The sequence below is a fragment of the Hibiscus syriacus genome, unplaced genomic scaffold (genome assembly GCF_006381635.1).
Source record: "Hibiscus syriacus cultivar Baekdansim isolate YM2019G1 unplaced genomic scaffold, ASM638163v2 tig00111402_pilon, whole genome shotgun sequence".
NCBI classification, from domain to species: Eukaryota; Viridiplantae; Streptophyta; class Magnoliopsida; order Malvales; family Malvaceae; genus Hibiscus; species Hibiscus syriacus.
Genome location: NW_024063082.1, coordinates 3,312,156 through 3,327,218, shown reverse-complemented (window position 1 = coordinate 3,327,218; position 15,063 = coordinate 3,312,156). Strand labels below are relative to the sequence as shown.

The 15,063-nt window shown below is 33.0% G+C and overlaps 1 protein-coding gene across 1 annotated transcript; it reads right to left on the bottom strand.

The window, feature by feature from the left end:
- Nucleotides 1-6,356: 6,356 nt before the first annotated feature.
- LOC120161713 (ethylene-responsive transcription factor 1B-like) lies at nt 6,357-7,037 on the bottom strand. Its single transcript, XM_039171923.1, has one exon. It carries the CDS (start codon nt 7,016-7,018, stop codon nt 6,404-6,406), a length of 615 nt encoding a protein of 204 aa, XP_039027854.1. The 5' UTR covers nt 7,019-7,037; the 3' UTR covers nt 6,357-6,403.
- Between the last annotated feature and the right edge of the window lie 8,026 nt (nt 7,038-15,063).

Sequence of the window (15,063 nt, the reverse complement as noted above, 5' to 3'; positions counted from 1 at the left end):
TGTCAAATAAACCAAACAAAATAATGTAACATTCCCAATAATACTACATGTAATATTATATTCTGGGAATCCTATTCTAAAAAATAATCTTACATTCCGTTAACCAAACACACTCTTAACATAACAGCTAACATGATAGCCAAAGACATCCAATCATCAATCAAATCTTTAACTCAACTCTTTTTTTTTAAAATAATATCCTTTGAAGAGATATTCATGGTCTTCTTATATTATATTCGAATAACCCCTTTCTTAATGTAACGATTTAGATCTCCTACCTATTAAAAAAATCAGCTTGTTTAGGTATAAAATTATCAAAATATCATCTAATCTCCATTTAAGTTGTCTTTACTTTTTGATAGAGATGGTTAAATGAGCTCAAGTTCAAGAGTTCATTTTTTTTTAAATCGAGCTCAAATTTAAAAACATATGATTTGTTTTGAACCTGAAAAAATAAAATTTTAAAAATTGAATCTTAAAAACACTGAAACTCGAAAAAATGTAAACATGAATTTAATGTTAAAAAATAAAATGATCAAATTTTAATTAAATACTTTTATAAAATTTTAATTTATTATGATATTTTAATAAACTAACTATGCATTTTTACGGGAAAAAAATATAGTATAATAGTATTGTTTGAGGATGTTAGATTAACACCGACATGCATAATCACAAAAGCTTTAGATTTTAGTTCTACTTTTTCAAGTTTTTGACTCTTTTTTTTTTGTCATCACATTTCATTTGTATTATTTTAGTTTATGATTTTGAGAACTTAAAATCATATCGAATAATTTATTTTTTAATTTAGATGATTATTAAGATATAATATGTGTTTGTATATTATCAAACACTATTTCTGACTCAAATTATTGATAAAAAAATAAAAGCACTAAGTACAATTTTGGTATAATGTATTTGTAGTTTTTCTGATTTACACCAGTTGAGTCACATATAAACCCACCAGTTCATCAATATATATGTTTATAATTATATTTAAATTTAAAATTTATATATTAAATTAAATTGTCAAGTTGAACCAATAATCCGGTCATTAAATATGTTCAGTAACCACTCTTTCAATTATATTTCTCTGATTAATTAATTTCTTCAAGTTGCAATTTAGTAATTCAACCCCAAAATTTAGTATTAATGATTGCTTGGAAGTTGGAATCATGGTTTTCAGAACCGAACCGGTTAGCGAACCGGTCATGCTATCGGTTCACTGGTTCAACCGGTCGAACCGATTCGACCGGTCGGAAGAACCGGACGACGTCATAATTATTTAAAAAATTAAATAAAAATACCAAAAATATTTAATAAAAAATAATTTTTTATATCACAAGTCATATTCAAAGCAAGTTATAGCATATATAAATTAAAAACCATAAAATCAAGTGAAACAAAATGATTCAAATTAACTATAACATAATATTTAAGGTAAAACATATTAAATAATAAATATAATTATATAACTATAATTAAAAAATAAATTTGGGGCTAAAAAAATCATAACAAAATGATATTGTTTGGTTTAATTTTTTTTTAAAAACAATCTCACATGGCTAAGAAACATAGAAGAGCATCCCAAAAGTCTAAAGAGTAAAAATATGAGAACAAAACAATCCCACATTGCTAAGAAACATAGAAGAGCATCACAACTAACTTCTATAAATAATATAGGTAATTTGGCATTTAAAATCATGGAGCTTTTTTGTGAGCATTGAGTGAACTATTCTTTCACTTCAATCAAGCTCGAATTTTAGGCTTCAATTGAGCTTCTAAATTTTTTTTTAGTTCAAGGCTTTTTGAGTTTAAGTTTCAATATTATATTTCGAGTTCGAGTTGAACTTGATAATTTTTAACTTGTGAGTTTGAGTGGAGTTGAGCTTACTTTTAAAGTTTTCAAGTTCGAGTCGAGCTCAACAATACTCGAGTTCGACTTGGCTCGTTTAACAAACGACGTTTGGTTTATTTTAAAAAAAAAACAACAAAAATTTCCGATTTTTTCCGGGTTTCAGTCGGTCCGGTTCGAACGGTTCAGCGGTTCTGGTCGGTTTACTAGTAGCGGTTCAACCGGTTTAGATTGAACCGGATTAGGCAACGATTTCCGGTTAAACCGATTGAACCGACCGATCCGATCCGATTTTCAAAACAATGGTTGGAATCCAACTTCCTACACATGTGTTGGCGATTTGACTAACCGGTTCACTGAAGATATTTTTATTGATTTAGAATAATCATAACAAAATATATAGATTTTTAATTATTTAACAATGAATGTTGAAATAATTTTACAGAAATCGTGTTCGAACTTGATTAATTAGTTTGTGCTGATTCGAAGATCGATAAAATGGTAACATTTAAAAAATGAAAACTAATGTATTGCTTTTGAAATGAAATTAAAGTATCATATTAAATATATATTTTTCTAAAATGATAATAAAATAATGTCTTAAACACTCTTAACTGAGTAAAAAATTTAGTACAGCGTTTGATTGTGAAGCATATAAAGGGGGCATCTATTAGCAGTCTGATGTTGCAATTAAGCAGCAACAATGGCTGCCATATCAGGGTTCCTCGCAGTGTCTCTAATCTTGGGGCTGTTGACATCCGATGCCTGTTTCGGGGTGGAAGCCATTGAAGCTTTTCCTGGATCTTCCAAGTACGAATTGCTTCCAAAGCACCGCGTAAATCTTCCCTCACCGCCTTCCCCTACTATGAATAGGGCTGTTCATCACTATCCGGTGCCACTACCACCACTGCCTCCGTCACCAGCGCCGCCTTCGACATGATCAAAGAATACGGTCCTCCATCTACGTGTGTGAGAAATTATCAAACGTCTACTACACGGAAAGTAAAATGTAGAGGAAAAAACTGAAAGTAACAAAAAAAAATCTTCAAAGTCTGATACGGTCATTAGTTTGTTATTACAAGTGATTAGCGCTGTAAAAAGAGAGTTTTATGATTCAATAAATTGCACAGTTTCTTTATCATTCTTGATTCTTCCTTCAATCTTAACCTGATTTCTAACACATTTTAATCTTGTTGAATAGGTTGTTGGAATTTTTATATAATTTATAAATAAACACTTCTTTTTAATATTCATGGGATTAACTATTTTGATTTTCTTACCTTGGATTTAACCATTTTCCTTTTAAATATCCAACACTCTCATAAATAATGGACAGCTTCACTTCGATCTAAATGAATTATTTAACTATTTGTTTTTTCTGTGCTTGACGGATGCACTTCATTTCACTTACAAAAGTCAACTACCACCTATCATCTCTCGTAAATCAATTAATATTTGGATAAACTACACCATTGATCATCATTTTATTATCTCTTTCTACTTTGTTGTCTTACCAAATCAATACTATATATATTTATTAGTGGAGCTTTGAGCTACCATGTATGCCGAGTCTAGTTATACAGAACGCAGTGGAGAGTATCTCAAACAGATTAATGGTTTGTGGTTGTAGCCCAAATTGAGATTTGGGCTTAAAGTAAGCTCCGATTGCTAGGTTTCACTCTATTAATGATATTAAATTCATAAAGCGATATTAGTGAAAAAAATAATTGTTGTTTTTCTTAGATGTTTCAGATTTGAGTAATTGTATTTGCATGATATGTGTACGTTATCAATAACTAAATTTTTTTTGAACAATCATTACCTTGTAATCCTTATATACTATTTAAAAATATAATATATATTAATGGTTGAGTTGTCTTTACCTTAGAATGGTTGGCCTAAAGTTGGGCGTTGAGCACCGAGTAACATTGTCAACTCTAGGGGCTAATATTCAAGTAAGTTTGTTCAAAATTTATTTTCATAAATAATTTCATTTTATTTAAATTTAAAACAAATTTACTATAAAATTACAACTTGCATAATTCTAATAACTAATGATCAATGAAAGATACATTTCAAATTTACTATGAACTAATTTATCTTAAATTATTTTTTCTGATAAGATTAAAAATACCATAAGTCTCTCTTAGACGTTTTTTATGTAATCTGTCTTTCCTCTTTTATCACATATAATATATAAGAGAATTTAAAATTAATCTACTAATAATAGAAGCCAATGAATTTTCATGATCATATTTTTAAATCTAACATTATATATCACGGGTCATAATAAAAAATTATGATTAAACTTCAATAAAACTATATCCCATACTTCCTATTCAAAGGGGCAGTCCACCAACAAACAGATCATACACCTTTTATCACCATTGTAGAATATATAAATCAAACGAACTCGATGGTAAAGGAATTGTTGTTATATCTTGAGGTCTCGAATTTGAGCACTAAGAATATCAAAGGTGTGAGCGTTTAATGTCAAATGGTTAAAAGTTATATTTGAACAGATAATACCTTGTATTTATCTCATATTAATAAAAAAAAAAAGTTATCTTAAATTGAACTACATATATCTTAGAATGTAGAAATCTTAGAATAAGTGATTAGGTATATAACTAACATATATCTTAGAATGTAGAAACCTACCTATACCACCTTATGTCATTTTATTTTCTTCTGTTTTAAGTTGATTAGTTCCCAAGTATTATTGATCATGTAATTCTTTTGGACTATCAACATGCAATTTGTAAACTTTTTTAGTTTCATAATTTCTTTCATGCCAAATTATACTATTGAAGAGTATAACACGCCACACATCAATTCCTTTAAAATATTTAAAATTATAATAGTTGAAAGGTTAATAAATAATTACCTATAATTTTCGTATTAATATTTTATTAGCTAATCGAAGCTAATAATTAACGATGGGGGTGCTATTTCAACTAGTGGTAAATCAATTGTGGATGAAAGTAATAAATCATGACTATCTAGAAATGATTAATTTGTGGTTTCAATTAATGATTTGACTTCAATTTCGTCCAATAGGGGCTTGTAGATTGAAGTAATGGAAAAAATAATTAATTGTTCTTCAATTCAATTAAGTAATTTTTTCTCGGCTTACTCTTTTATTAATAACAAAATTTACTGTGAGCCTCGTTAAAAAAGTACCACATAGAAAGCACAAAATATAGGCATCCAACAGCCAACACATGTTTACAATTATCCACCCAACTCACCCAAAGAACATTTCACGACGCTGCTCAAAATTTGAAGCAATGTTTATCACCATGCTTTGAAGAGCTTAGCCCTGTTCAATTAAGTAATCTATGAGAAGGGTTTTATTAAATTCAAATTTTAACAACGACTTTAAAATTTGAATAAATAACATTTATGATGGAACAAGAACTGACAATATATGTTATGGATATCAGAGTTCCATTTTAATGGATCCGATAACAAAAATAACAATAAGAAAAATATCAGTATCAGCTTGGTCAAGTTGGCACATAAAATTCTTTGTCCCACAAACTTTAATCCTTCATCAGTCAGATCCTAACATTTTAAAACGACACTTGTTTAAGAGAAATTTTTTTTTTAATATATAAATAGCAAGGAGATGAAACAATTTTTTAATATGTAAAAAACAAGCTTCTCTCTCTTATGAATAATAAATTAACCAATTAACCCCCAAAAAATACCGGTAAAGACAAATTTTGAGCAATAAAGACATTTAGATCTAAAATTGGAACTAGAAACAAATTTAAGATTCAAAACAATATTATTTGAATGTTATTTTAGTGCAGGTAAATTTTTATCCTTTTTAAATCAAAGAAATTTAGTAGGTCATTTTTGTTGTAATATTGATATAGAAAAAATATTAAAGATATTTAATAATGATATTGAATTTTTTTATTTGAACTATTTTAGCAATATTATTTTTTATTTAAATATTAAATAGCTATTTATTTTTTTTTAAAAAATTAAGCTCTCAATTTTTAAAAAAAATATATAATTAAACTCTATTATCATGTCATAATTCACATGTTACTACTGCATCATCATGGATTGTCACGTTATTACAATAATTGTCATGTTAGTACCATGATGATCAACACCTATTTTCATCAATTAAAGAATATAGTTTAGGAATTTAATGATAATATTGATGATTTTTTTAGCAAAATGACAACATTAATAATTTGAATCGGATAAAAATATTGCCAAATAATTCTTACCTAGGGAGAGGAAAAATGAGATATCAATATATTGATATGGTTTTTGTTACTAATATCACTATAATGGAAAACAAAACATATTGAGGTAAATGATTGGATATTTTTTTTGACACTTGAAAGATTAGATTTTCACTACACTAATATCAGTCCTCCCTCTATTGAAATGATAGTGGGTAGAAGAATTAGAGTTGAATCTCAGCATGCATTATTTTACAATTTCTTTATTTGTTCTTGGATTAAACTTCCATCTGTACAGATACTACAATAAAACAATGATAATTGATTTCAGAAACCCAAATTACCAAAAAGAGTAAGGCTTATCAGATATAGTAAGAAGTTGTTCCAAGTAATCAGCTCCTAAATCCTCAAAAACCACCCTATTTTCTTTCTTTACCTTCTTCACCACCCCTCTTTTGTTCTTCAAGGAGTGCCTTTTCTTCATTGCCAAAACTGGCGAACACCCTTCTTCGAATCCATAGTTCATTTCTTCGAGTGATCGATACACTTTGTCCATGGGGAAATTAAGTATAGCCATGGAACCTCGCATCGCCAATGCAGCTCGATCGTAGGCTAAAGCAGCAGCCTCGCCGGTATCAAAGGTTCCTAGCCAAACCCTCGCACCTTTCCTCGTCGAATCCCTTATTTCAGCTGCGTATTTCCCCCATGGCCTCTTTCGAACTCCTCTATACGAAATTTTCTCTTCGTTGATCGCTTTCGAGCTCACTTCGTTGCCTCTAGGGCTCCGTTGATAGCTTTCAGGGGCTGCTTGGTTTAGAACTCCCAGGAGAAGCATCTCCTCAGAGTCGTTTTCATTGAAAGGAAGGGATTGGCTGAATGTTTCTTGAGAAACCAAGGAAGAAGATGATTGGGGAGAGAATTGAGAGTATGGGTATTGGAAATATGAAGAATCCATGTATGGAAAATTGATCAGTTGTGAATTTCTTCAACATTTAAAGGGCTCAGGGGATGTACATGTAGTATATATATGGGACACATGAGGAGGAAAATGGGGTAAAAATATATGAATGCAAATTCTAGGGTTTTCAAACAAACATTATTGGGAGCAGATGGGACAACGCCATGGCGGCCGGGTCAAAAAGAAAGTTTTCAAGAAACGTGACGTCGGCTTGATGATTTCATCAATGGCTAAGGGCCCTTTACCCACTTGGGGCACTAATAGCTAAGGTACCACACATCATGTATAGTGGCTATGGAAGATACAGATAATGAATCTGAGTATGGTACAACATCTCAATGTTGTCAAAACATATTGAAAGAGTGAAAAGTCAAGTTTGGTTTTTTGTCTTTCTCTTGTTTTGGATGCACACATTAGGGTTTTTACAACTTACTATCATATATAAATCAGTTTAAATTCTGTGCAACCTTTTGGAAATAATTGCTGATATTATAATTTTTTATGCACTATTTATTACACAATATTTCACTTCGGAATTCATTTGATTATCACCAAATTCCTGATCAGTTTATTATATAAACCTTTTAATTATCAATTCAGTCATATTTTATAAAATTTTAAAATGAGAAAATAACCTCAGTGACCAAAAATGCCTTATAATATACGAATTTAACCAACTTTTTTTGGATTTGCCATAATGACCAACAAATTCGCAACGCGATCTCAAATTCGCAACGCGAATTCCAATTTCGCAACTCAGTTTCCAATTTCGCAACGCGAATATGTAAATCACATTGCGATTTTCCAAATTCGTGTTGCGATTTTCCAAATTCACGTTGCGATATTCCAAATTCGCAACGCGATAGTCAAATTCTCAACGCGAAAGTCAAATTCGCAACGCGAAAGTCAAATGTTTTTACGCGAAACACAATATTAATTTCGCAACACAAATGTAAACAATATTATCGCAAATCATCTCTAACCTAAAACCCTAAAGCACAACTCAATCTCATCTCCATCTCTCACTCTCTACGGCGACATCCGCCCCCATTTCCGACGAAATTCGTCTATCTCCATCTCTCAGATCAACCCTCACAACCATTCACGGTCAGAAATGAAAAATCAACCACCGAGGGTTAGTTTTTTTTAATCTCTTATTTTTATTTTGAAATTTTTGTATTATTATTAGATTAACTATTTCACTGAGATTGCTAAATTCATTCGGTTACTGCCAATACTGCTAAACTGTTTAGTCTTTAACCCTGTGAAGTTAGTATTTGTCTTTGTTTTGTCTTTTTGTTTTATCTTTTTGTTGAAGAAACCCTAAATCGCAACGCGAAATGAAATTCGTAATGCGAAACTAAAATCGCATTGCGAATTTAAGTTTCAGAAACTTCTTTTATTCGCCAAATTGAAACTTAAATGAATTGTATTTCTTCAACCAAAAAATAAAGACAAATACTAACTTTATAGTGTTGCTAATTTAAGTTTGAAGAATAAACTACTACTCTTTATGTTGTCTTTGAACCTGCACTAAACCTATATGTTGTCCTTTTAAATGTTTATATAAGCGCTTACTTCTGGAATGCTATCTGATGCATTTTGTGAACTATGATGGAATAATGACTTGGGTGAATACCGTGCTAGTTTGAAACATATTTGCTTTGTTTTCACTGTTTAATATCATGTTTGTTTGTAGTGTATAATTTGTAGTTTTTGGTATATCTAACTTGGTATGTTTATTGTTTTTGTAGAATTTTTTTCGGCTCAATTGACCTTAAGGAATAAATTAAGCATAGCCACTAAAATTGCGTCGACGCTTACACCTCTACAAAGAAAATTGTTTGAGGATACTTGCTTCAGGCCATGGTTGAAAGTACAACATCCGGGTGGAGATGCTATGTTGACACATTTGTTTCTTCAGTCCATGACTAACGATCAACCCGAGAGGGGGTACAACGTGGTGATGAAGAGATATGGTTTCATTTTCCTCCGGCACCGGTGTATACTTGTTTTGGGCGGGAGGAGTTTTACTTAATCACCGGTCTACGCTTCAGACACGATGATGTAAGTCGGTACACTAGTCATATCGCCCGCCCATTATGGTTATATCGGGTTTTTCCTGAGCTGGCAAAGTCGAAGCCGAGTATACATGTCGACGACTTGAAGAGATTATTTGATAAAGATGGTTTTACTCGGATGGATGACCTTGATGTTATCCGAGTATGCCATTTACTACTTTTGCATGCCGGCTTTTTAGGCAAAGATGACAGACAACCAATCTCCAAGGACCTAATATTATTGGTAGAGGACCTAAATACATGGAACATATTTTCGTGGGGTTCATATATATGGAAAGCTACCTGGAAGAAGTTGTCGTCTGCCTTCGAGGACCGAAAAAGTTTGTGGGGCGATGGTTCTAAATACACTTTGACATGCTTTACTTGGCCCTTTAAGGTAAGAATTTCTATATAATGTTTTTAAAATTATAATTAATTATTTAACAATTACTAATGTTTGTGTATTATATTGTTTGTAGATTTGGATATTTGAGGCTTTCCCCAGCATGCGGACATATGCGATAAAAAGATCAAATGATATTCCTAGGGGCTATTACTGGAAGAGGAAACACATGTTGGATTGGGAAGACTTACTCCATATACGACGATTAATGATGTAAGTTAACACACAAATACTACCATATATAAACAAGTTATTACTAGTACACGTTTAACTTTGTTTGAGCTTTTATATTGTTAGGAGGCCAACAACCCATTACAGAGGCTGACACTCTCAGATACTGAGCTTGCCACTGATTGGTGGCAAGCTAGTAAGCGGTTTTTTGATGGGACAAATGATGAGCACCCCCACTTCGAGAGCCATCACCCCATCGGGCCGATTCTATAGCTCGACACCCGGAGCCATCACCTGGTTGAGCCTCTTCTCCACCTCCACCATCACCTATTCCATCACATCATCGAGCCTCTTCTCCACCATCACCTCATGATAGGCGACCGATAAAGAGGCTCTTTCTATCTCCATCTCCCTGTTCTCCACCTCCACGGGATGAGTTAGGGGAATTACGTGATGAGGTCGGTGCTTTGCGTCATGAGGTCGGTACTTTATGTGAAGATAATGGTGCATGGAGTGATGAGGTTCGATCTTTACGTGGTGAGGTGGATTTTTTACGCGATGACAATGGTGCGCTACGCGGTGAGGTATCTACCTTACGTGATGAGGTTGCCGCTCTACACGAGATTGTTTCATTATTGCAGAATGAGGTTAATACTCTACGCAATGAGGTAAATTTGTTTAATACTATACTAAAAATGCAAATAACTTTTTTTCGACATTATTTATTTATTTACTGATTTATATATTAATTTATTTTCAGTGGCTCGTTAAGGTAGATGCTTTATGTCGGGTTTTTCTTGCACGACGGGGTTCACGCATCAGACATCGTGCACATGCCATTACGTCTCCGTTCACCCCACTAGTGCCAAGACTCCGTAAGAATAAGCCCTATGCACCTATCATCATTCAAGAGGCGCCTCCTATCGTTCAAGAGGCCCCTATCATCATCGAAGAAGCCCCTCCCACCGTTCAAGAGACCACTGTCATCGTTCAAGTGGTCCCGCCCACCGTTCAAGAGCCCGATTCATTTGGCATCATATGTCGACATATTGATAAACCACCTATCGTGCCCGATATGATGGATGCGTGTTGGCTTTCGTGTGAGTTACCGGCCAATACCATTCCTCAGCAGGAGATGGAAACACTACCAGACACAATTACGGATAATACCTTTGGGCTAAGACCGTAGTTGATTTTTATCTACATGAGCGGAGCAAGGGGTGTTATTCTGACCTATGCCAAATCGACGATGCTATTCATTTATTTCTTGATCGGTTTTGGTGGGGTATTTTATTAGGGGTTGAAGATAATGGCTACCTCGAAGGGGGGGTAAGTATTATATTCTTCTTATATTGCATTTTGATTAATTTTTTTTAAATTATTAATAAATTCACTAATATATTTATTTTTTTATAAAACAACATATTGATGCATGGGTGTCACGTCTTCTAATAATAAGGAAATTGAAGAAAAGAGGTATTCGATGGACTATTATGCCGACGTCTTTTCACGCAACTCACTTGAAGGATCAGAGAGATGCTTCATATAAGTTGACTAATGGAAAAGCTAAACTTTATCCTGCGTGGTGGGAGGTCGATAAGGTTAGTATTTATTTTTTTGAATATTTTAAAGGTTTTCATAAATTTTATTTGATGTGCGTAATTATTTATGATTGCAGGTGTTTATCCCTGTTTTGGAAAAACGTCATTGGCTTCTCGTAGAGCTTCAGCTCCCATCCCTGAAGACAGTGGTATATGACAACATGTTGAATTACATACCATTGTCTGATTTGAGAGATATTATTACAAAGAGATGGAGCGATCATTTGGCTAAATTCTTGAATGCGATTGATTATTGGACAAAATCTAGAAACAAGAAGCCAAAGAAATTCAAAATTACAATGATCAGAGAGAGACTGCGCCACAATAAACGCAGGGAGCCAGAGGGGATTGTGGTCCTCTCGTATGCTTGTGCTTGGAACGTTTGACAATATGAAGTATACAATATCTACCTCCCACAGATAGAGATAGAGCTGCAGTAGGCTTGTGGTTTCGGCATTATATGGCAAGATCGATATATTCGAGACGCTGCCTACCTGCATCCGCGTACTGAAAGTTGTATATAAACAATTGGTAAGTTTGAGCAAGTGTTGTTAGCATATATACTCTTTAATTGGTTTGAAAATATTTGGTTAAGTACGTAGAATTCAGTAATTTGTTGTTTGTTGGTTTTAGATGTATAGAAAGTGTTGTTTGAGCAAATGTTTGGTTTCTGCAGGTTAATCCTGAAGTGAGCTGCGTGAAATGTATTTGTGCATAAACAATAGTCTGTGGTACACTTTTTTTCTTTGTTTAATTGAATTTTACATTGAAAGTTGATTTGTTACAATTGATGAGGAAATAAGATTTATTTTTTGATTAATTGATTTGTAAAAGTTGATTTGTTTAATTTGATTTGTAAATAAGAATTATTTTTTTGCTTGTTTAATTGATTTGTAAAAGTTGATTTGTTGTTTCTAAAAAAATCAATCTGCATTATGTTTGAAGGCAAAATAGACCTGTTGAATGTACAAATTCGCAACACGAAAGTCAAATTCTCAACGCGAAATAAGCGTTGCGATCGTCAAATTCGCAACGTGAAAGTCAAATTCGCAATGCGAAAGTCAAATTCGCAATGCGATTTTCGGTTTGTGAATTTGACTTTCGCGTTGCGAATTTGACTATCACAACGCTTATTTCGCGTTGCAAATTTGACTTTCGCGTTGATCGCAACATACAACATCAAGGTATATACAACATCAAACACATTCCAAGTTATAAATACAAGCTAAGGACACTTGAATAAACAAGAGAACAACTATCCAAGCAATCAAACACGAGAAAATCCCAACATGATAACAACTGAACAGATCATATCAATGTTCAAACTCAAGTTGTAGATTTTGATTTCCTTTTGCTTGGCACCATATGAGATTTGGATTTTGATTTCCTTTTGCTTGGCACCATATGAGCTTTGGATTTTGATGAGCATCGGAAGCATTTCGGACTTATGATTTGGATGGTACTCAGAAGCATTTCGGACTTATGATTTTAGTTGCCATTTGTTGCATTTATCGTATACCACCCAGATCATATGCCCGAAACGTTTCTAACGCTTTAAAGTTGACCAAAAAATACGATGGTTGGGATTTCCCTCGCGTTTAAAGTTGAAAAAAAACAATGGAAATTAGGAATAATCAATGATAACATTCATATTGGCTTGGGCTAATATTTATAGTGGAGCCAAAATTTATATTGAAATTCAAACTCAAACTCAAATTGAAATTTAAATTCAAACTTCAATTACATATGAAATGAATTTAAAATGCAGTGTTAAATTGAACATGGAAATTGCATAATTGATTCATACTGTTCAAGTAACATGCTTTATGAACCATCAAGCTAAAAGATAATATTGATTGAGTTCAAAGCTGAGTTGTGAGTTGATGGGGTTGTCACACTTGTCACATGGTTGGAATAAAGTACTCACATGGAAGAGATAGATTGTTTTGTTATACACAGCCCATCTCATCTGAATGAAAATATACATACAATATAATCAAACCAAAACATACATACACAACAAATTTATACATAACAATGTTCAAATAATGTACCCACAAAAATGAAATTAATTCGATGAAAAAGGATTATTTCTAACGAAGTCCGGAACATTATTTTTCCAAATAAAGTATCCATAACAATGTTCAAATAATGTACCCACAACAATGTTTAATTGATTTGTTGTTTAATTTTCAATCTGAATTATGTTGAAGGTAAAAAAAAGACATGTTTAAGGTAAATTCGCAACGCGAAATAAGCGTTGCGATAGTCAAATTTGCAACGCAAAAGTCAATTTCGCAACGCTTATTTCGCGTTGCGAATTTGACTTTCGCGTTGATCGCAACATATAACATCAAGGTATATACAACATCAAACACATTCGAAGCTATAAATACAAGCTAAGGACACTTGAAGAAGCAAGAGAACAACTATCCAAGCAATCAAACACAAGAGAAAATCCCAACATGATAACAACTGAACAGATCATATCAATGTTCAAACTCAAGTTACTAATGAATGTCTAACTGAAAATGTATGCATTCACACATAAAATACACATAATATAACTTTTGCATTTTAAAATCACCTAAGTTAATAAATCCCAAAAGGTGAAGCCGGTTGTGATTGAGATTTTGATTTTGATTGCGATTTTGATTTCCTTTTGCTTGACACCATATGAGCTTTGGATTTTGCTGATGATCCATTTTTTGGTAGAGGAAAAGATGATTGTGATGGCACTGGTGATCCACAGGTCAACCTTGTATGACCACTCTCCTTGCACTGACTACATGTCGATATCCTCTTCTCTTCACCCTTAGACGGTATACGATCGTGATTTTTTGGTCGGCCAGGTAGCCTGCTACCCATGACTGGTGGCAAAACTGTTTGTAAGTCATCTGGTATGTCTCACTCAGAAGGATGTGGACATGGGTAGACAATCTCGGCATAAGTTTGTCGATATACTTCTGTAGTGTAGCAATCCATAGCGTATGCGCTTGAATCATCTTGGTTTAGATGAAGAGCAACTTTTATAACATGGCCACACGGATAACCAGATGTTTGTCATTTCTTACAACTATACGTCTTTGCATTTAGATCGACAAGCCCATTTAAATTATTATCCAATACTTCAAATAAAGTGTTTGAACATGGTTCATCTCCAAGACGTTGACTTCACAACACGTTTCGTTATTTTTTTCAGTCCACGGTGTAACACGACGTTCCAATGTTCTTGTAAATTTAAATAAATAATACTTAGTAAAATATATGATAAGTTACGAATTTAAAGAAATAATACCTGCATGGTTTCTTTTCTTGTAGTACCACTGTTTAATAGAGGCTCGAAAAAACTCCATTAACATAGTAATGGGTAATTTTCGGGAATGACGACTTAGAGCGTTGATTGATTCTGCACTATTAGACGTCATGAAACCATATCTTGCTCCAAGTTGATGTACTCTTGACCATCTTTCAAACCCGACATCTTCTAGTTTTTGAGCACATTGAGGCAAAACACGTCTTTAACAATTTATATGCTTATTAAAATCCACTTCCTGATAAGCTTTTACAGCCTTCCAGTATGTCAATTTATGATTTTTTATACCAGCAGACCTTGATTTTAGATTTCTGTACAAATGAACACCACAAAGTCCATGAAAAGCATATGAGAAAACCTTCTAACAGTGTTGTCAATTGAGTTTGCCCTGTCGGATATGATTGTCAGATTGTTAATAGGACCTATGCAATCCCTAAGATGCCCCATAAACCATGTCTATGAATCAGAGGTTTTAGATTTGCCAACCCCGT

What these genes read in the sequence shown, in the direction of transcription:
- LOC120161713 (XM_039171923.1), bottom strand. Translation starts at nt 7,018, where the DNA reads ATGGATTCTTCATATTTCCAATACCCATACTCTCAATTCTCTCCCCAA.